Consider the following 24,499-nt stretch of genomic DNA (forward strand, 5'->3'; position numbering starts at 1 on the left):
CGCATACATAAAATTTCCCATTCTGTCCACTAAAAAGTTTAGAAATAAAGACCAATTCTGTAGAAATATACACTTCTAGTATCCACATTTTTATTTCCAAAAACCATTTCTCACTAAAAGGAATCAAGGCTCTTTGGAGAAATGGCCAATTCCAGGTCTGGGGGTAGAATACAGTATGAGCTTGGAACATCTTCTCTAGGTATCAAGAAAGGTCCTGAAAAGACTTCCACTGGCCAGAGATGTAACCATTTGCATACCAATAAGAATAATAAATGCTGTATTTTGAAACATTAAATATATTCAATTTGATGAGCTCATACTGATTTTACAAAAGAAATGATCACCTTTGGACTATGCTGGGAAATAAATTTACTTTATCCAAACAGGAAATAAAGAGAAATAGGCATTTATTTAACTTTTCATACACAAACTGTATCACTTGGTAAATAAATAATAAATGAAGGTAGGTTTCTCATTATAGAAGTATTCTAGCTAGTAAATGAAGAAATAATAATAGAACTAGAACGTCATTATCATTTTAAATCTTTAATAAACTAAGGGACCTAGTTACTGAACATCAAGTGATACTAACATCACAAAAAAGAAGACAAGTATTATGAGGCTCATGATCAAGCAACACATCATCACTAATGAACAGCCTTGGAAAAAGAAAATGAAATCAGAATCTAAGCAACTGTTTAAATCCAACTATCAATTTATGAAAACATAGATTCATAAAAGCAGAATATGTTAAACTATATCACGGAGATACCACAGAAAAACTCTACAGGACAAGAAACCTGGTCTCTTCAAGAAAAGAAAAATGGGTAAGAAATGAGAGAGAGAAATTAATATTAAAAAGCTTCATTTAATAGACTACTATAGAATCCCACAACCAATAATAAGAGAAGTACATATTCTTTTCAAGCAATCATGAAATATTTACAAACTTGACTGTGTATCAGGCCATAAAGAAAGCCTTGGTACATTGCAAAGGAACAAACATAACATTCTATCACCAAATGAAATTAAACTAGAAATTATTAATCAAATCTGAAAACTTAAGATTTTAAAACCCTATCCATTTAGAAAGGCACAACCATCACAATGTATGGACATTATTTGAATCCAGATACGAATAAATCAATCAATCTGTGAGTGGGCATTAATTTATATATGTATTTATAAAATTTTAAAATATTATCTCTATATAATTTTTTTACATATAACCAAATCCTTTAATAGCATTTACCAGACAATTACAGATTTGAACCAACTGGCGGAAATATTAATGAACTGTTCCTTTTAAGGTATGATATTGGTATTGGGTTGTATTTTTTATAGAGTATGTACTTTTTAGAGACACATAATAAAATACGTATTTACAGATAAACTGAAATGTCTTCAATTCCTTTCACCATAAAATTCCCAATCTTCTTTTAGGAAAGTGGATAGGGGTAAGGATGATGTAGGTGAGACCATGGGTTAATGGTTATTGAAAGCAGGTATAGTGATACATAGAGTTAATTATAATAGTGTTTACTTTTTTTACATGTCGATAATTCTTTTATAATAAAAATATTTAAACACTAAAATAAATATAAATCTTTTTTTAAAAAAAAATCTTCCCAGAAAGAAGATACCAGGTCCAGCCAGTCTACAAGTGAGTTTTAAAAATCGAAGAAGAAATTTTCAGAAATTTTCATTAGTTAATTTTTTATTAACTAATTATGTTGTGAAAGCTTGTGTATAATGGTGCAAAGTACATTAGACTTCAAACCGTTTCCAGTTCTGGCTCTGCTACTTACTAGCCCTGAGACCTCTAGCAAGTCCTGAGAACAGCGCCTCAGAGCCTAGGTGGCCTCCTCTCATAAAAGCATTGCATTTGTTCTGATGATCTATAAGCTACTTGCTGAGCTTGACAGTCTCTAAGAAACTTAATTAAAAAAAAAAATGTAGGGGACATTCCTAGCTCATTTTATGAGACTAGAATAACACTGATACCAAGGACAATTTGAAAAAAGAAAAGACCATAATGACTTGCAAATATCAAGTGTTAGCTAATATCAAGTCATAGCAAGGATGTGGAGCAATGGAAATTCTCGTACAGTGCAAGCAGATATACAAATTAGAAAGACTCTCTGGAAAACAGCTTGGCATTATCTTGAAAACTGTTATAACCTGTTATATTCTGCAGAGAAAATCTTATACGTGTTTATCAGGAGACATATATGGAAATGTATACAGAGCATCATTCATAATGGTAAAAGAATGGAAACAACCCACATGTCTATCAACAGAATAAGTATACAGTTTTCATTCACACAAAAGAATAATATTCAGCAGTAAGAATGAATCAACTATATCTACTGAAAGAATATACATGAATCTTATATAATGATGAGTGAAAAAAAGTAAGTCAGTGAAGACTAAAATTATTATACCATTTTTTATAAAACTCAAAAATAAATGAAATTAAATATATTATTTTAGAATACCCCTAAATGATGCCTACAGATAGACAGAAGAAGAAAAGATAAACACTCTCTATTTTCTTCTAAAGATTTTGTCTTTCACATTTAAGTTTTTAATACACATATACACTACAGAATGAGAACATCAGCAGAGGATGGATAAACACGAATAATTTAGGTGTTAAGGCTGGTGAATGGGATCAGAGAGGGGTACTCAAATTTATTTCAAGGTACAGATATTTGGGTTCTTAGATTGGGTGGTGGGTACTCAAGTATTTGTTTTATAATTAACCTTAGGGTATACAAAAAGGGCACCATGAGATCTCAATCTCAGACTGAAGAAAAGGTACCTCTTTTAAAGCATCAAGCAAGGAAGCTAGAGAAAGAACAAGAAAAAATCTGGAGGTGGTAATGACAGGAAAGCTAAGGGTTTTTGTGCCTCCTTTTTCCATTTAAAAAAGAAATACATCAAATTATATTTTTGGTTAGTTTAACAGCAGCAAACTACATTATACCTATCTATTTTAAATGGCAATTTAATCTTATCTTTAGTATAAGGAGTTTAGCATATCTCTATTTCACTATTTTCCTGTTAAAGTAATAATGGAAGCTAATTTAAAATAAACAGAATACAAAAACATGATTTTCTCTTAGTGAAAAACTTGTCACAGAGGGCTTTATTTTATCCTCTCGCTCCAAAGCAACTTCCTTAGATTAGTTCTTAGAAAGAGGCATGATGTTAAACATTAAACAGTAAGTGGAGTTAAGCCATATAACCATTTAATCTGCCATTATTCCTTTTGGGATGGAGATACTTCCACACTAGACAGATTAAACACAATCAGATCCCAGGGAGGAGCTATTCCTTTTATGAAAATGTTGAGCAATCTATTAACTGGATGTAAACCAACAGTGAAAGTAAGAACTATGAATTTATTCTATGAAGAAATAAAATATTCGCTAAAGTATTTTCTTTCTAAAAAATTTTAAAAGTATTTTCTTTCTAAAAATTCCTAAAGGAATTCACTCCTAGCTTATTTCCCCAATCTGCCTAAGAAGGCAGCTCCATTAAATTTTCAATGATGTCACTTTAAGCTCTAAGAGGACAATAATTCTGATGAGTTGTCATTCTATACATTTAATATGAGCCATTCTTGGCTATTACCAACAGGACAGGTAACAAGTGTTAGAGAGGTTGTGGGGGGAAAGGAACCCTCAGACCCTGCTGGTGGGAATGTAAACTGGTACAGCCACTATGGAAAACAGTATTGAGGTTCCTCAAAATAGAATTACCATATGACCCAGCAATTTCTCTTCTGAGTTATCTACTCCAAATATTTGAAAAACATTTATGCGTAAAGATGTGTGCATCCCAATGTTCATTGCAGCATTATTCATGGTGGCCAAGACATGGAAACAACCGAAGTATCCTTTGATAGATGACTGGATAAAGATTTGGCACATATATACAATGAAATATTATTCAGCCATAAGAAAAAATGAAAGACTGTCATTTGCAACAACATGGATGGATCTTGAGATCATTATGCTAAGAGAAATAACTCAGACAGAAAAAGTTGAGAACCATATGATTTCACTCATACGTGGGATATAAAACTGAAAGCAACAAACGAGTAAGACAGAAAAAATCTCATAGACACAGACAACAATTTAGTGGTTACCAGAGGGAAAGAGGGGAGGAGGGAAAGTAGATAAAGGTAAAGGGGGTCAAAAGTATGGAGGTGGAAGGAGACATGACTTTGGGTGGTGAACACAGAATACTATATACAGATGATGTATTAATGAATTATACATTTGAAACCTATATAATTTTATTAACCAATATTACCCCAATAAATTTAATTTAAATATAAATAATAAATAAATAATACGGGCCAGTCTCTCTAATATATGACTTGTCTTGCCCAATGAAGAGCACTGGTCACTTTCTGTACACTCTGGTTAATCTCACTATATGCACCCATGTGCGCGCACACACTCACACACCTTTCTACATTTTGTAGTTCTTAAATACATAAAACCATTGGTGACAGATTTCAAGTTTAATAAGCCAAAGGGAAAAATTGCAGTTTCTCAGTTATATGTGGCAAATGTTTATATTCTTTTGAATATTTCTCTTAAAAGTTCTTTTTCCTAAAATCAACTTAAATGTAAATAGTACATTCACTCACAAAATATAAGAATACACTACAAAAAGGAAGAAAAAGATCACTTTTGCCAAGTCTTTCAAAGAAAATAAACATCATGAAATTTTCTTAATAGTAAGCCCTCCATAAATACTACTTTTTATTTTATATATGTTAGAGATTTAAGATGAGGCAAATTAAATAACTAAACCAAAATATTTTATTAAATAGCACACATCATTTTTCAACAAGTTTAAAGAGTAAAATATTTATCATATGGTTTTTAATCATTACATTTGTGAAGCTTTACTTTAATCTGAAATCATAAAGAAAAGACTCAAAACTTGTTTCTCCTTTATTCCTACTCTTCCAACTGTAACTAGAACATTTATCCATTTTTAACAAAATAGTTCCGAAGAACCTAACACTGGACCTTTCACTCTGTAAGCACTCAGATGTTTTACTTTTTATTTTACTTATGCTAAGAATGTGTGCAAGATTTAGAATTAAAATATCTGTGTATATCTTTGAGTGCTTAGTACAGATTCATGTGTGTACATGTGTTCATACACATACCATTTCAATGTACATGTCTGCTTGTATCTGTTTATTGGTGAATATTTTTCTAAGGGGAAATAACTTTTTGCAAAAACTGGAAAGAAGAATAGATGGAGCCAGAGGTGTTACTGACAGAGGAACATGAAGGCAGTTTTTGGTCCTGGATCCTAACATTAGTATGGCCTCAAAAAAGAACAAGATCAGATGCAATAATAAGAAATAAGAGAATAAAACAATTTGGAATAGTGGCTGATTATTATTACTAGTAAATAACACTTTTATTCTCATGAATGACAATAAAGAATGAGAAAGTGAAGATCCTTTTGATCATTAGTGTCCCAATTTGAAGAAAAGACCATTGCCAGTTCAATTTTGATCTTCAATTTTGATCTTGTCATTAGGTAGGTACTATCACCTCACCAGCAAATCTACCAAGACCACACAGTAAAATGCTGCTAAAGGGCAGAAAGTATTTGAATATCTGAATTGCTAAAAAAAGAAACTAAGCATGTAGGTATCCATTTCAGAGACAGGAAGAACACATGAATAAATATTTAGGTAGGTAATGAGAGATGAATATTCAATAGCTGGTGAAAAACATTAGTGAACAGGAAGAATGACATCTAAAAGAAAAAAGGAGGAAGGATGATGGGCAAAAAAAAAAGTGAAATTATGCAGGAACAGTGTCATTAAAATGACTACTCGGGTCTCAGGAAGTCACCAGGGCAGGGTGAATGGTGTTAATGCAGATTCAGGTTGGGTGCAAGTGTCAAGCCTGGGGCCACTCAGCAAAAGACTCAGCACAATGAGCACACTAAGGCCTGCCACAGCCTGCCTGGAGCCCGCAGATCCCCAAGAGTTGTCTAAAAAAGAATGAAGCACAGGCGGGGATTACAAATTGGTACAGCCACTTTAGAAAACAGTTTGGAAGTTCCTTAAAAAATTAAAAATAGAAGTTCCTTAAAAAATTAAAAATAGAAGTTCTTCAAAAAATTAAAAACTACCTTATGATCCAGCAATTCCACTTATGGGTATTTATCCGAAGAAATCCAAAACACTAATTCGAAAAGATAGATGTGACTCTATATTCACTGCAGCATTATTTACAATAGCCAAAATATGGAAGCAATCTATGTGCCCATCAATAGATGACTGGATAAAGATGTGGTACATATATACAATGGAATATTACTTGGCCATTAAAACAAATGAAATCTTACTACTTGAGACAACATGGATGGACCTAGAGGGTATTATGTTAAGTGAAATGTCAAACAGAGAAAGAGAAATACCATATGATCTCATTTTATGTGGAATTTAAAGAACAAAATAAACAACCAAACAAAAAGAAAAACAGAAACAGACTTACAGATATGGAGAACAAACTGATGGTTGCCAGATGGGAGGGAGGCTAGGGGGGGTTGGTGAAAATGGTGATAGGATTAAGAAGTATAAATTGGTAGTTACAAAATTGTCATGGGAATGTAAATGACAGGATAGAGAATATAGTCAACAATATAAAAAATAAATAAATAAAAAGACTACTGGGTGTTTATTTGAGACCATGTGGACAGCTGGTAACAGATCTTTGTTATGGATAATTCTGTAAGATAAAACACATACTCTTGCTTACAGAAACACCAGTACTCACAACAAAGTTATACTTGTAAAAAATATTTAGAATATATATAAAACCACAGGCTTCATTATAACAGACCAAATGATCTAAAATAACACCAAAGAAAATAGTTTTTAATTAAACAAGAATCTGTATTGAATTAAATTATATATACAGCTCTAAGTATCATTTAATGGCTGCTGCTAAATTGCCCCTTAAATCTGAATAAGTTTGGCAGTATATATTACTCTTGTCTCATTGGGCTTTTAATAAGTATCTAGTGTTTATTTACTCGGGAAAATATTCTTAGGTGAATCTCTTCAATGTCTAAAATAAAATATATTGATAGAACAAGCTTTAACACTTGAATTTTAAAACATCAATATATGACATCAGATCAAGGCAGATAGGAATTCCGTTTTCTATTTTATCCTCCAGTATGGAACCTACTACCTCACTGTTAAGTCATACAGCATCATACCCAATCGGGCATAGCACTTCTGAGCACTTCTATGCTTAAGCAGGATATGACAGACTCCTCACAAAAAGGATCCTCTCCCCTACTCAGTGTTCGCGGCTTTAGTTTCTGAACCACTCTGCATTCTCTAGGAGCAACAACTCCTCCATGCCCCCGGCAGGCACAGCTGACTTTCCTGTCCCAAGTACTCACTGTGGCAACACTCAGGCCTCCTGCTTTCGGCTTTTACTTTCCTTCCTCGCTACACTTCTGCTTCTCTTCCCTGGGATGCATTTCCCATTCAATTATCAGGATAACACCTTTCTTAATGCAATCCAGGTCTGCCTTACCCTACACGCTGACATACTCCCTTCCACTCTGCCTACATCGCAGTCGAGTCAACCAATGACAAAAGCTGCAACATAAGAGTGAAAAACAAAACACCTGGCTTCTGTTTAGCATGTAAAAAAGCTGGAAATCACATTGCTCCAACTATTACAACAACAACAATAAAAGAGCACCAGTTAATCTGAAAAATCAAAACTTTTCTTGAATCTATCCAAGTCAGGAAAACGAATTAACCTGAAACTAAGGAAAGACTGGTGCCTTCACAGACAGATGGAACTGGAGCACTTGCTTAACCTGGGGAAAATGCCAGACATGATACAAGCCAGATAAGAATTCAGCTAAAGTTTTTAATGAATTGCTAAAGGACAAATGTGTGCTAATGTGAAAGTTATAGAACCCCTTGGAAGGAGAAGACAGAAGCATTCGAACTCACTTGCAGGCTCTTTTCCATAGACCTCTGAGGGACTCAAGTGAAAGATGTGGGGGTAGGTAGGAAAAGAAATTTAGAAAGAGCCTCTCTCACAGTACAGGCCCGGGGGAAGGGAACAGAAGCCACTAACTGGAAAGGCATGAAGGTGATACACGGCCCGGATTCTTTATCTCGCCAAGAGAACAAAAATCTTCAGGTGCTGAGGAAAAGATGGCAAACTCTGATGACCTTAGAGTACAAGTAAAGGCTCAGTGCAGCTGAAGGAATGAAAAGGAAGAATCCTCTCTCCTAGTGTGGGCAGGAATTTATTATGGGCCCAGATTATTATAGGCTTCCTGAAGCTGGGGAAGGGAAAACATCCTAAGAGGGCCTTATCCCCTGGAATCACAGTTACAGAGCCTGCCTAGGATTGAGGCTTAATCAAAACAACAGAGAACGTCCCTCTGACAAACACTGAATAACAAGTAACAACAATCTACTTCTGAGGGAGAGTCAACAGCACAAAGAGAGACCTCTGAGGTATGGGTGCAAAGAAAAGACCTATAGCTGAGGGTGAGACTCGTATTATAAAAACAAACCCCTCTGGCAAACCAGCCTACATCTTCAATGCAAAGTAACTAAAGGAATTTGAAGCCTGTGGTGCACTGAGAGAAGTAACAGCAACAACAAAGCCAAAGTCAACTCAACTCCTGGCTAGACTAACCAATCCTTCCCTTATCCCAGTGAAAGCCTTGCAAAAGACAAGGGCCATGTGCAGGCAGAAAATGATTTATCTTAGTCTCTACTGTCCTAAACAAGATGTCCAACGTCCAAATCAAAATAACCAGGCACATAAAAAGCAAGAAAGAAATAACCCACTGTCAAGAAACAAAGCAAACAACATAACCAAAATAAGACAGACCCAGATACAGAACTATCATGTAGGGAATTTGAGATTATTGTAACATACGCTAAAGGTTCTCATAGAAAAACTGCAAGACGATATGCAAGAAGAGATGGGGACATTCAGCAGAGAAAGAATCAAATAGAAATGCTATGAACTAAAAACATCATTAACAAAGATGAAGGGAGTTTACACCTCATCAGCAAACTCAACACAACCAAGGAAACAGTGAACTTGAAAATAGATCAACTGAAAATACCTAAACTGAAACACACACTCACACCCACACATACACACACAGAAAAAAAAACAAACACCAATGTGAACAGCACTATGAACCATCTTGACAGTTACAGATCAATCCATCCACAATAGCAGGACAAATATTCTTATCACATGCACAAGGAAATCAACTAGGCAGATCAGATACTGAGTCAAAATCTAGATCTTTATATTTGTCAGTTTATTTTTGATTAGTTTGTCTTTGTTGTTGTTGTTGTTCCTTAGATTCTGTGTATAAGTGAAATCATATGGTATTTATCTTTCTCTGACATTTCACTCAGCATAACTTCTAGGTCCATCCATGTCATTGACAATGGTAGGATTTCATTTTTTCTAATGGCTGAGTAATATTCCATTGTATATATGAACAATAAATTCTTTATCCAATCATCTGTTGATGGGCATTTAGGTTGCTTCCAAATCTTGGCTATTATAAACTGTGCTACCATGAACACAGGGGTGCATAGATCTTTACTAATGGCAAGGTGTAGAGCCAGAGGAGAGAAAAAGCAATTGGGGGATCATTTCATAAACTACATAAATGTCTAACCCATGTACTGTACAGTTGAAACTAATAATAAGAATTTAAAAAAAAGAACCTTAACAAATTAAAAATAACCAAAGTCATAAAGTATATACTGTCAGACCATAACTTTATACATAACTATTAACTCAAATGGATCACAGCTTTAAATGCAAGATGTAAAAAAGGTGAGAGAAATCTTTGTGACATTGGGTTAGGCAAAGATTTCTAAGCTATGACACAAAATGCTTTATTCATAAACAAACAAAAAAAATTAAGTTAGATTTCATCAAAGTTAAAAACTTGAAAAAATGCTGTTAAGATAATGAAAAGCAAACAGACTGAGAAGGTAATACTTGCAAATTACATCTCATGAAAGATTTCTAACCAAATACATAAAGACCTCTCAAAATTTAATATCAAGAAAGCAAAGGCCTTATTTATTTTTTTAAATGGGCAAAAAAGTTAAAGAGACACCACCAAAGAAGGAACATGGCTGGCAAATAAACACTTGAAAATATACTCACATTATTAGTCACTAGAGAAATGTAAGTTAAAACCACAATGATACACTTCTATACATCCATGAGAGTAACGACAATTTAAAACAAATGAAACAAAAAACTGACAATACTAAATGCTGACAAGGATAGAACTTTCATACTTTGCTGGTGGGAATGCAAAATTATACAGCTGCTTTGAAATTCCACTTTGGAAGTGTCTTATAAAGTTAAAGATATACTTACTATATGACTCATTCATGTATCAAAACTAAACCACTATGGTACACCTACATAATGGAATACTGTAATAAGAAAGAACTACCAATACATCCAACAACATGGATGAATCTCAAATGAAAATGCATATATGAAAAACACAGATTTAAAAGGCTATATACTGTATCGTTACACTTATATGACATTCTAGAAAAGGCAAAACTATAAGGACAGAAAACAGCTCAGCAGTTGTTAGGGCCTAAAGATGGAAGGAAGAGTTGACTACAAAGGAGCATGAGAAAATTTTTGGAGCAATGAGATATTTCTTGGATTTCTAGATTGTTATGGTGGTTACACACCTGTTTGTGTTTGTCAGAATTTTACACTAAAATGAATGAATTTTATTGTGTGTAAATTACAGCTTAACTTTTTTTAAGTGTGGGGAAAAAAAATCACACATTTTTAAGACATTTCAAGCTACTTAATTTAAGAATTAACTAGGCTTTCTTAAACTGTTTTAGCTAAGACGTCTTAGTGACCTTTCCTCCTAACCAAAACTACAGTGACATTGACTTTACTGAAAAAACGTCCAAAATGAGTCTTAATTGTCTGCCTCTTGTAAGCATTCCAAGGCTCTATATTCTACAGGGTAGGTGTTGGACTTTGTATCCTACAATGCTCCCACGCTTCATTTAACCAGGGTAAAGTTTAGTATCTATCAACTCTCCTACTGGGAAGCTGGTATTAACTGACTGTGGAAGAAAAAATATGACAGAATTCTTTAAATTTATATTCCATTTTAGGCCTTCTTTCTGATCCACAGTAAGATGTACTTTCACATAAAAAAAGTGTCAGAGGGAGAGAATAATGTCAACAGGAAAAGATGGATAATGGTGTTCATGTATCAAAACTAAACTAGACTCTAAAAAATAATCATGACATATCATATAAAATATGGCTTCAATTTCAAAATGTCTAGGATTTCCTAGTATTAGTTAAATGTCATCTTGGTAATGCAATAGAATATTTTGAATAAAATGTTTCTATTTATTCAAAGGCATTAACAAGGAATCATAACTCATTAAGTATCTGAATGCCAACTATAAACTAACCATTGCTTAGGCACTAATTAAGCATTGCTTAAACACTGCTTAGTATCCAAAGTTGAACAAATAAAACACCAGCAAAATGCTATTTTTAAAGATATAACATACTTCTCTTGTTTTTGTTTAATAGAGTATATTTACCTCAAAGCCAAGTCTATCTTTTTCTTTCCAAAAACAAAAATGTGTTACTTTCTTATCCCAGAATTCATCTGGCTTCACCACACAAACAAGGGACACCTCAGCTGGAACAACATTCTACAAAATACAGAAAAATAATTACAAATTATACATGTAAAATGAATAATTTATTAAAGATATAAATTACCAGATATTTGTAATTAGGCTGAGTAAAATTAAGAGACCTTTGGAAAATAATTAAAATAATAAAGAAGAAATATTCCAAACTTCAAAACATACATGAATAAAGAAATACTTGAAAGACAAGTTGATTCAGAAAAGATTTCAAGTAAATAATGTAATACAGATAGCACACGTGAATTATTTTTATTTTACTGAAACTAACAGTAATATATATTATACAATATGTATATTAAACTGGACAATTTTTAGTTGAAAAATTATTAAATTTGGTTTTTCCATATGAAAAAATTTTTTCTAACAATCACTTTGGAGAAATTCTTCAAATAATGCAAAGTCAATCTTCTCACAAAACAAGTTTATCAGCCATTATACAAAGAAGCCAAGATTCTGCAGGATTATTAACTTGAAGAAGAGGACAAAGTTAATCTTTGATAAATACGATTTCACATTTACTAAATATGGTTATTCATATTACCTCAAGAATGGAAATTAACATTTACTGTGTTAATAAATATTCCACATATATTTTATCAGCAAGTCCCTTAAGTCTATCTTTAAAATATATCTTAAACCTGTTCATTTCTACTACCTGCACTGTTAATATCCCAAACTAGTCAGCCTTTCTAAATACCCTCTTAAAAGGTCTCACTGCTTCATGTTTTCTTATGCTCAGAATAAAATTCAAACCAAGGACTAGAAAGCCAACTAATGTGAAGTTGTATTTGTCAAAGATTAGCGCTGTCCCCTCTTAGCTCCCTCCTCTACCACAGCTTTGCTGCCCTTCTTGCTGTTTCTGGAATGTAACAAGTCTCTTCCCACTTCAGGGCTTTGCCTCTGATGTTTCTTCTGTCTGGAATGTTCTTTGCCCTAAACTATGAGTGTGTCCTCAGTTTATTTAGGATTCTACTCAAATATTTCCTCTTTAGAGACCTTCCATGACCACTCTAATAACACTAATTATATAAATATTATAATAATTATTATTACTAGTGAGGGAAAAAAGAAAAACCTTTCTATTCAAATATGTCGTTGGGTATGTCACACATCTAGAGTCTCCTGCAATGACTAGGCTGTGAATAACGTAAGTAAAATAAATTCAATGGTAAAACCTTTATCACACGGGCTGGGAAGTTTAGAGTAGACTGAGGTTTATTCATATACTGACTTGTGAAAGATTATTCTTTCAAAATCACTAAAGCTATGAGAAACAAGAGAAGCCAAGCCATCCATTTTAAAGAATATTAGTTTATGCAGAGCCAACACTAAGCTCTGGGTTCCCAAACAACTGGTACCAGCACCTTTTGAAACAAAAGCAATAAATGACTTTTTATATAGAAACCATTTGACTAGGAGTAAACAACAGGCCATTGCAACTTCTGAAAATATTAACTATTAATAAATCCAAAAGTTGTTAAAATACCTATCAGAAAAGAAATCGCAAGAGGGGATTAAATCATCCATTGACTGTTCTTCAAAACTGCCACTGATCAAAGTCCAGTTCAAACAGCAAGTCCCAAACAGCTCATCTGTGACACAGTTGAATGACAGGATGAAAGGAAGAACACAAGGTCATAATTAATGGATTTCTTACCTAATAGTTATTTTAACAACTTTTACAGAGAAGAGTTAATCTTCAGGGTTTGGAATATAAAAGTGCTGGGAACATATCTGACAGAAAAAAGTTATTATGAGACACCGATCTGTGCTCCCTTAAAAAATGATCCTTGGGAGGCTATGTCCTTTTCAATCCAAACGAGTGTTTCTAATGATGAAGGTTTAGGCCAAATAGTTAAGAATGAGGTAATGGATAGATAATTCGAGGACCACCTCAGATACATCCCACTGGTAAATTATATACTTTGTAAAGAATAAAGTCAAGACTGGGCCTTACGCCATGCGCGGTTCCAACTGTGGCTCTTTCCCAGGTTCCCTAGAAGAACTTAAATTATTTAAAATCCTTGAGTCTCAGTTGACTTTTGGGAATAGCAGAACCTGCTTCCCAAGGTTGTGAGGATAAAATTAGATGTGATAATTTATACAGCAAGTTTAGTACAGTACCCAAACCCTATTAAGCACTAAAACGAAAAATAAATTACCAGTTCCCACCCCTTGAATCCCTTTTCTTAATTATCCCAAATAAAAGATAAAACATTCAGTCATTCGCCCCATTTATAATTAAAAAATTTTAATTATATTCCTTTCCACAAAACCCTAAAGCAGCTACCAATTATTTCCCAATTCATTTAAAATTCTTTTTTTTTTTTAATTTAAATTCAGCAAATATTTACTGAGTTTTTTACCATGGACAAAAAAATTACAGTATGGTGAATTCAAAGATGAACAAGAGTTTTAAGATATGTGTAGGGTTCTAAATATATATATATATATATTATATATATATGTATGTATATATATATACATACACACACACACACACATACACACACACACACACACACACACACACACACACACGCAAATGACCAAGGATTATAATTTGCTTATAAATAAAAGTTGGCCATTTTCTTTTTTAAGAAGGCCTCTTTCACATGCCTCAAGTTTATTTTTCCCTATTTGGCTTTTTTTTTTTAAATTAATTATTTATATTAATTGGCAGGACTGGGATTTAACAGTCATTCTGATTCTAGAACCCATTTTCTTTTCTTTTTATTCAATTTTGTTAGTTCCAAGTATACAGTACATTGGTTAGACATTTATGTGGTTTATAAAACAATCTCCCTAATTGTTCTTTCTCTCCTCTGGCTCTATCTAGCCATTGCATTAATGCTAACTGCATTCCTTATGCTGTGCTCCCCATCCCTGTGACCATCTATCAACTACTAATTTGTACTTCTTTAATCATTCACCCCATTCTTAATCTTTCTTTCAATATCACTGATATTTACTTAACCGAATGTTCACTATCCCATGTAACTGCAAACTTTAACTTCCCCTAAACTGGCCTGTCATCAACTCCCTTCAGTGTATTTGCTTCATTTCCGAGCTATCACTAAGCCGGTGTCCCTGCCAGGAATGCCCTTTTCATTTTCTTTCATTTAAATTATATAATCTCTTTCATTTAACTCACTTAACTTTTGCCTTCTTTAGAAGCCCTTCTAAGGAAACCCAGGTAGATGGGAGAAATCTATCCCCTTTCAATCACTCAAATGTTTTATTTTTCCATTTCAGATCATAATATCCTCAAATACCCTTATATTAACAAATGTTTACTAAGTACCTATTATATGCAAGGGATTACAGAAATATTCTGTAAGGAACACAAGGAAATGTAAAACACAAGACGAGAATCAGATTAGGGACTGTGTAATTGCAGGTATTTATTAAATGCTAATTTGTGAACAGCTAAAGTCCTCAGGGAAATGGCTGTCAGGTAAATTTCTTCTGGGTTAGAGATAAATAATAAGACCATCCAACATCCTGGTGCTTTTGGGAGGAAAGAGGAGATCAGAAGGGAGAGACCTATCAAAACTGCCTGAGAAGCGTTTTCAGACTAGACTTACCCAGTCCTACTCCTCACCTGTTGCATCAGAATGAGGCAGAGCGGGGATGATGCAGATACTACAGCCTGCAAAAGTTCCCAGGTGAGTCTGATAACGTCTGCCCTCACACTTTTAGATAGAATGGCCTACTTGCTTCAATTATTTAAATATGACATATTATTTTCAATCATTTACAAACCTTTAAAATAGGCTTGAATTTTATTTTACTACTCAAAGTCAAACCTACGAGAACTGAATTAATATATCAATCCAATAGTGAGCTGTGCACTTCAGAGCTCAGTCACTGCTGAGAAACTTGGGCACAGTCCAATAAATGAAATACATTTACCATTATCATCTTATCTGTTGCTGTAAACTAAAGTCATTTCCTAATAGTAAAAAATAAAATTACCTGTAGCATTAAGACTACTGTTTTCACCACGTTCCACTGTGATTTTCTGCCATCCACAATGACGGTAAATCCTCTAGCCTTACACTTTTCACTGAAATGAAACAAAACTACAAAACATTAAAACGAGCTTCATATTTTATTTTTTATAATCCTAAATAAAATTTATATCTTAATCATACACAGAGCAGTATTAATCTTACTTAGTCTGGTTTATATTATCAATAAATAAAATTCTTCAGAGTATCTGTTCAGTGTCCTCAAGCAATTTACTTTTCTCAATTCAGGAAATACTGAGAATTTACAAGTTAATCTGGCAAGAAAGTTACTCTAAATGTATGGAAAGTCACTGTCTTAAAAAGAGAAGATATCAAAGCAACATTTACATAGTCCCACTAGTCTCTCAATGTCTTCACTTGTAAAATGGGATCACACTGACGTATGTAAATAATGACTGCCAAGTAATGAGTACTTCTTGTCTCTCCTTTCTGCCAGATGTATAAGGTTAAAGTTTGTAAAGTAATAGAATAAAACAAGTAGACAATAAAGTTAGCCATTATTAAACCACTGGAAATGGGCTTGTGTTCTTTTGGAGAAATTTAATGAGAAGAGGCAGCATTTGGTATACATAATAATTCATAGCTTGAATACACCCTGTCTGACCCACATCTGCTCTCACTTTCACATTCCCAGTCATTCTACCAGCAAAATATTATCTTGAGTGTTGGAAAATGTGTTATTGCTATATATTATATCCAATTACTCAAATATTTACTAAAGAGTTCCCAGAAGCCTACCCTAGTAAAATGCAACAACTATAGGAAAAAATGCCATCCTGGAGACCAAAATTATATAACTTTATTATTACTGTTTTATTTATAAAATAAACTTGTTACAAGTATCTCAACTGCCCTCACTCCAATACTGTAGAAGAAACTACAAGGCTGCTTAGCAGAGCAAGGATTTGGTGATGAAACCTCTCCCAATTCAAAGTTCTCCCAATGCATACATTATGGGAAAGGTAAACAGCTGCCCCTGTCCTGAGATTTAAATCCAACAGTCTAGGGAATTCTACTAACCCTCCCTTGCCCTCCAAGAATCCACATCAACTTCTCAGGAGGGTTCTTGGAGAAGTGATGTTCAATTCTATTGAGAAACAGTAAGGTAACAAGAATGAGAATGATATGGCTAAAGATTTGGATGGACAGGCACCTCTGCAGACAGAGACAAAAACTGAGCTTCCAAAAAAAGAGAGAAGTGTTCAAGGTGAGGCAACTTGAACCATATGTCCATATAAAAAAATGTGCACACAAATGTTCACAGCAGCATAATTCACCATAGCCAAAAGTAGAAACAACCCAAATGTCAAGAGCTGATAACATGGAAAAACAAATTGTGGCAATCCATACAATGGAACATTAGTCAACCATAAAAATAAAGTACTGATACATGCTATAACATAAATAAACCTTGAAAATATTACACTACGTCAAAGAAGCCAGACACAAAAGCTCACATATTATATGATTCCATTTATATGAAATGTTCAAAATGAACAAATACCTAGAGACAGAAAGCAGATTAGTGGCTGCCATGGGCTGGAAGGAGGGGAGAATGGAGAGTGACTGCTAATGGGTATAGGGTTTCTTTCTGGACTGATGAAAATGTTCTGGAATTGGAGAGTGTGATGGTTACACATCCTTGTGAATACAGTAAAAACCAGTGATATTGGTGATATTTATGGTGTGTGAATTATATCACAATAAAAATGTTGACATGTTCTAAGTTTGTGTTACAAAACAAAAGACCCACTAAGTATTCTTTGGGGGGAAAAAAAGTGAAGCAATACAATGATCATTTCTGGATTAGCAACAGCATGTAAAGGCTTGCTGTGGGAAGCAAATCTGACATTTAATTGATGGTTGTGCGATCAGGTAAGGAAGAAATTCCTGGAGTTCCCCACCAACAAGACATCTAGGAAGACCACTATGACTTAGGGGGGACACAGCCCAAGAGAGACCAGCCTAGATAGAGTAGTTGGGTACTGAGTAGACTTCCGATAGGTGGAAGAGACTCAGGGGCCTTTAGGACATTATGGGAATTTGCAAACAGGAGAGCTAAGACACTGAGCTGCCCAGTGGAGGGCCTTCTCAGTTGGGACTAGAGCAAAGAAAAGTGTGTCATCCCCATATTTGGTACTTTCTTATCACTGGCATCTGCATGTTTGAAGTACAAATTACACATCATTTTGTTAAAGAAGTTTTACACAAAGCATTTATATTTCAAAGCGCACTCTAAATTAATCTGTATATTAAGACAAAGAAAGTAATGAAGCTTGCAAATACCATCTGCAGTGATCTTAAGGGCATAAAATACTCTAAATTTATCTTTTAGGGTACTTAAAAACACCCTTAATCATACTTTCTAACATTTTACTAAGATAGATAATGAAAATATACACAATCCAAAGATACTATTTGAAAACTGCAAGACCAAGTGATCTTTCAACTACTTGAAAGGGATAGTTTTAATTTTTTTTACCTCATTCCTGGAAGTGGAGTTTAAACTGTTTTTAACGACATATTTAATTTGGAAGCATGTTATGTCCTTTATAAAGGGCATGCTGGAGGACCTGAAGTGCTATATTAATAAATTCTTATACACTATTAACATGTTTATAACTATATTTTAAGAACAATAATAATAAAAAAAAATCTATTAAAACCCTGCCTCCCCATTCTTACTCTGTAAAGAGCCTTTCAAGGGTAAGGTGACTGAGTTAAAACAGGTATTAAAAGAAGAGAGGCTCCTTAACAAACTCACTCCCTTTGACTAGGAAGAGACTGCAGGTGGGTTTCACTATTCTGTAGCTCTTCACTAACATCTTTGATTACAGCTAAGGGATCCTCCTCTTCCACTCATAGAGCTCTGCTTACACTTATATAATGGCACTAATTTCACTTATGCTTTTATTATAATTACTTGTTTACAATTTATCTTCATTAAATAACATGCTTCCATTAAGCAATAATATTATTTTACTAATACTTTGGCAGCTTCTAGCTGCCAAGAGGGCTTTTAAAAATGTTTAATGACACAATCAAATCACTCCCTCAGTCAGAGTACAAGAACGGCTTTCCTTCTCATTCAGAACTGAATCCCTTACCTTGGCCTACAAGGTCTTCTATGGTCTGACTCCATCCTTTCTCTCTGATCACTCTCCCAGCACTCTGTCCCTCTCTTGAACTGCTCCAGCCACACAAGCCTCCTTGCTAATCCCACAGCATGCTGAGCTTGCTCCTGTCTCAGGGCCTTTGCACTCACTGTTCCCTTTGGCTTAAATGTTTTTTCTTAAATGCTCTTTGATTGAATATCTGTAAGGCCTACCCCTCACTTCAATCACGTCTGTAAAATATTCTTATCATTTTATAAAAGATTACCACACAACCCCTTCCCAACCCATCCCTCTCTAAACTCTTTTCACGCTATTTTCATAGCACTCAAGAACATTACAAGTGTATTTACTTGTAATATTTATTTGCCCATTAGGGAATAAGGCCTATAAGGGCAGGGGCTGGGTTTGCTTTGTTCATGTATTTTCTCAGCACCTAGAACAATGAGAAGTTCATTGAAGAATCTCACATATTTACTGAGTGACTAAAGACTTACAACCTTAATGCCCCTGTGATTTTTGGGAAGTCATTAATCTTCTGCGTCCTGATATTTATTCTGTAACATAAATGAGTTTTTCTACAATTAAGAAGAACTGACTTAAAATCCAAATTTAAATTTAAAAAAAAAATTCAAAACTTGAGAAAAATGGAAAGGTAACTTCTGTACAGGTTAGATCTCTATAGAATCAAGAACAACTGATTTTTTCCAAAATTCTAATGCCTGGGGGTCCACCTCCAGAGATTCTGATCCAATTGTTTTGAGGAGACCTACACATTAGACGTCAGCCCCCAAATGTCACATATGGGAGAGGAAGCTGGGGAAGGGGCTTGATGCAGTTGTTATTGAAGTGGTGGGCAGGCTTGGGAAAATAGAAAGGTTGAGTTTTGTCTTCATCCAAGAAATTGAAAAATTAAAAATCTAAGGAACTCTGAATTAAAAAACATTTTTTTTTGCATTTTTTAAAATAAAAATGTTTTAAACTCCTAATAGCCTTCACTTGATACATTAAAAACCTACAACTGTTTATCTATATAGTGAAATAGCTAACTAAATAAAAAACACTTTCTGCTGAATTCACTTCTCTAAGTTTGCTGAAGCTGCATGATATATAGATGCTCGATCTCTGTGTTCTGTGAAAGTTAACAATACATACATTTTGGAAATATGCATCATATCATTCAGTGCATCAAGAACATAAAATAAGTATTTTATCTGCTGTGGTATAAATTACTGATTCTGGCGTTAATTTCATTGCTAATAAAATCAGATAAAATAGCAAAATATACTTTAATAATAGCAGGAATCATTAGTAAGTGAATGAAAACATACTGAGATTTAAGAAAAGACACCTTTAGAGTCACCTTGGAATGCTGAGCAGGTAGTCTAAGGTGACACTCAGCTCATCCATATTTGTCTGTTCCAAGCATAATGGAATTGTCAGAATGAGGCCACTTCGTCTGTCCTTTCCGCCTATTAAAGAAAAAATTAATAAATTTAACATGTAATAGACATTAAAGCACTAAATGAATAATAAATATTTGACCCAATGTTACTAAAACAATTACAAGTTTAAGATGTCAGTAAAAAACTAATAACTGTTTATTTTCTATACTGTATGTTTACAGTACTATAGCAAAATTATATATTTAGAAAAAAAGAGTAAAATATTCACCCATGAAATCTTCACTTAAACATAGCAATCAATTATCATTTTACTTTTCTTCCATTTAGTCTGCTTCTTAATGTAATCAATTCATTAAATACCTATTGTATGCCTACCACAATAAAAATTTATAAGTAAAATTAAATAAATTTCCAATCAGCCTAAGAAGAAAAGCTTTAAGCCATAAAAAAATAACATGAAATGTGTCAGGTTTATGCTAAGTTGCGTTACATAAAATATTATAAAAAGGGATTAAGAAAATGGAGAAAATGATAAGAGCTATGATAAATATGTGGAATGTTTCCTAAAAATGGCTAAGACATAAGTAAAATGACTAGAATTTATAAACCAAGTAAAAAGAGCATTCTGTAACAAGGAAAGATCTGAGTTAACTCACAAAGGTCAGACAGGTGTTCTTTGTTCACGAGAGCCCTGCCCAGCTGAGGAGAGAGTATGGGACCTGTACACAGAAGTCTGAAAGCCAGGTAGTGCAACACACTCACATTTCACATATGTTCAAGCCCTCTTCAATTTTCCATACACATTAAAATGTAACTAATAATTTCATATGCACATAGCTTGTTTGAAAGTTCCCTACATGACTGATTTACACAATGAAGCCCATCTTCTGACCCAAGTGACATTGATGGCAATTTTAGAAGCTTAAAAACCAACAAATACTAAAAAAAAAAAAAATTCTATATGATCTAAAAGGTGTGAAGCAAAAAGTGACTTCTATAAGTGATATGAATGCAATTCATGATGTATCAACCATATATGATCTCCTTTTATTATTAACTATGTAAATTACTGATATTCAACCACTTTGACCTCAGTAAGTGGTAATTTCAAATGGCTCAACTTAATAAATAGTGACTTCAATTGCATGGTTTTTTTTCCAATACAGGTTTTATTTTTTAAAAATAGACTACACTCATAGTGTTCACACTGTATCCCCTAAATGATTTTGTTGACTTGAAAAGTTTTCTTCTATTAATAAAAAGTTTGAAAATTACTGGTTAAAATAATTACCAGTCTATATAGAAAGTCAAGTGGGGTGGATGTTTCATTTATTCCTCAAAAGATTTATTCCTAAGAGATGTTTCATTTATTCCTCAAAAAACACTATGCTTTACCCCTGCATTTAACCAAATCTGAAAAAAGGTTATCATATCTGAACTGCAGCATTCTGACCCACTATAGAATTGTATTCAGAGGACAGGCTCTCACATTCAGAACTACATTTACCCTCATGCCCTCTGCTTTCCCTAATAGACAATAAAATATAAGCACCAGTATGAACACAAAAGAGGCCACAAGCCAAGAGGAAAAAGACTTTCAAGATAGGTATGGTCAATATTGTCAAATGCTGCACAGAGATGTCATAAGGATGCAAAAATGTCAGTGATAAAGATTATAAAAGAATAATATCTACTCTTGGCAACAGTGTGGGCAAAGAGGCATTTTGAAAAATACTTTGAAAATACTCTACCTTGTAGAGGTCATTTTAACCAAATTATAGAACAGAATAAAAATTGGCCTGCCAAGAAACATAGTGACTGAGTTGGCTTGCACAGCTATCCATTCTGATTAAAAGTGTGTCAGACATACCTTTGAAACAAAACCTTCAAAGAAAGATAAAATGCATTTCTTTCAAACTTATCAAAGAAAAAAGTTTAAACAAGTTTATATATCAAATGCTTCCAATGTTAAGAAGAAAATATACCTGAAAGGAAGGCTAGTTTTTTCTTCAGAATGGGTAATATTACTGAGGCCTCCATTTTACTCCAGTCAACGTTTTCGCTTCTGAAAACAAAGAAAGTTAAATGTCAACTATAAGATAATTACTGTATGAAATACAAATTTATGATGACTTATACCAGGGTTTAATCTCAGCATTATAAACATTTTGAGTTGGATTATTCTTTTTATTAAGGAGCTGTCCTGTGCCCTGTATACTATTTAGAAGTAGCTCTGGTTCTGTCCACTAAAATACCAAGAGCCCTCCCTCCTTCCCAGTTCTGACAACCAAAATGTCTCTAAACATTGCCAAACATCTTCTGGCAGGCAAAAGCACAGTCAGTTGAGAATCACCGGCTTGACTGTTTTTCAGAGCAATACTCTTGGGGCTAGAACAGTGCCTGGTACATAGCAGTAACTCAATAAACTGTGAAATAAAGGAATGAATCAATCAAACAGGTAATCTTTCTTCTGTTACTCTCATTATTTATACAGCTTAATTCCAAATATATGATTCTTTCAGTTCCACTATTAAATGGCTTTCTCTGATTCCTCCTATTTTTGCTTCTCCACAATACATGGTAACACATCTTTTCCTCTTGCTGACCTCAAGATATTTCTTAAAAGATTGTTTCAGTTTTTACCCTCATTGTTAAGTGTTTCCATCTCTCCACATTTTGTATCTTTAAGTTCTCTAGGGAAAAAATATTAGACCAGTCGATCTTTTTGTACCAAGCCATAATTCAATGTTCTCGGTTTAGTTTTCTAGTGTCCACTCTGCCATAGCCAGAAGTTATGGCTAAATACAAAATGGGCCTATCCATACAGCAAGGGCTAAGGGCAAGACAGTTTCCCATTAAAGGGAACTTTAGCATGGCAGGCATCTGGAGCCCTATCAAAACAGGATTTCGAGGAGAGCAGGACCTTTAAAACAAAAGAAAATCAAGCATTCAATTATATTATCCACTTAGATGTAGTTTCATGTCTGAAAGAGTATTCTCCGTGATATTTTATCCCTCCTTCTCCTGTCCCACTTCACACCCACCCATCATCATAATATATAGTGACAGTTCCTTGGAGTCCGCCATGAAATTACATTGTATTCACTGAAAGCATACTCTCTTTTTTAAAACAGCTTCCTCTTTTTTTTTTTTTTTCTGAGATATAACTGACATATAACATTAGTTTCAGGTGTACAATATATTGATTTGATATTTGTATATAGTTCGAAGTGATCACTACAGTAATCTTGTTAACATCTGTCACCTACGTAGTTACAGAAATTTTTTTCTTGTTATGGGTTTTAAGACCTACTCTCTCGGCAACCTGCAAATATGCAAAACGGTGTTAATTTAACTCACAAGAAAGCATATGCTCTTGCAAATAATTTTCTAGTAGAGAATATGACTCTCAATAAAATAATACTATTTATTCAGCAAACTCCTACTATAAGCCTATCCCATTTCAGGCAATGTGCTATCAAGTCACATCCCTGCTCTGAAAAAAAAAGTAGACTTTAAAAAAAAATTCTAAGATATTAAGAAAAAAATGTAGTCTCAATATGTCAGATAATGACTAAATGAGTAAGACTACTTAAAGAAGTATACTATTTTACAACTTTTGTGTATACAACTAAAAAAAAAGGACCACTATTTGTTCCTGTTTACAAAGAACACACAATGTCAAACTAAATATGATATATATATTCTTGTAAAGTTTTATCCTTGAATATCTGTTTACAATTTATTATTAATTTTTGTTCTATATCAGCCCAGGCTAACACATACTCAGTAGGAAGTATGAAGGAAAAGCACACATTTTACATTTTTAATCTAAAACCAGCAGCACTTCAAGTTTCCAGATCAATATCCTGACCTGATGAGTTTGTTATCCAGCTCTATAAGAATCAAAGAGCTCAGATTCACATCTGTGATCCCTTCTCCTGTGACCAGCTCGTCAGAGGCCAAATTTGAAATTTTTATGATAATGATTATGACAATTAATATTACTGTTTACTACAAGCCTTACTACATGCATTGCTCTGAATGATTTACTTGTATTAACTTATTTAATCCTCACAACATGCCTGTAAGCTAAGTACTACTATTTATCCCCCTTTTACAGAGGAGTTAACTGGAATTTAGAGA

The 24,499-nt window shown here is 33.8% G+C and overlaps 1 protein-coding gene across 2 annotated transcripts in view; it reads right to left on the reverse strand.

The window, feature by feature from the left end:
* Positions 1–24,499, reverse strand: part of SESTD1 (SEC14 and spectrin domain containing 1) — a 98,899-nt gene that overhangs the window by 43,963 nt on the left and 30,437 nt on the right. For both annotated transcript variants that reach the window (XM_039855819.1, XM_039855818.1), the window contains exons 2-5: positions 22,339–22,418; positions 20,311–20,419; positions 15,779–15,869; positions 11,687–11,800 (exon numbers count right to left, since the gene is read on the reverse strand). In XM_039855819.1, the coding sequence (XP_039711753.1) occupies positions 11,687–11,800; positions 15,779–15,869; positions 20,311–20,419; positions 22,339–22,393 (369 nt within the window). In that variant the 5' untranslated portion in view covers positions 22,394–22,418. The remainder of the gene's footprint in view (positions 1–11,686; positions 11,801–15,778; positions 15,870–20,310; positions 20,420–22,338; positions 22,419–24,499) is intronic.

The sequence above is a fragment of the Pteropus medius genome, unplaced genomic scaffold, assembly GCF_902729225.1.
Source record: "Pteropus medius unplaced genomic scaffold, Ma_sr-lr_union100, whole genome shotgun sequence".
Taxonomy (NCBI): domain Eukaryota; kingdom Metazoa; phylum Chordata; class Mammalia; order Chiroptera; family Pteropodidae; genus Pteropus; species Pteropus medius.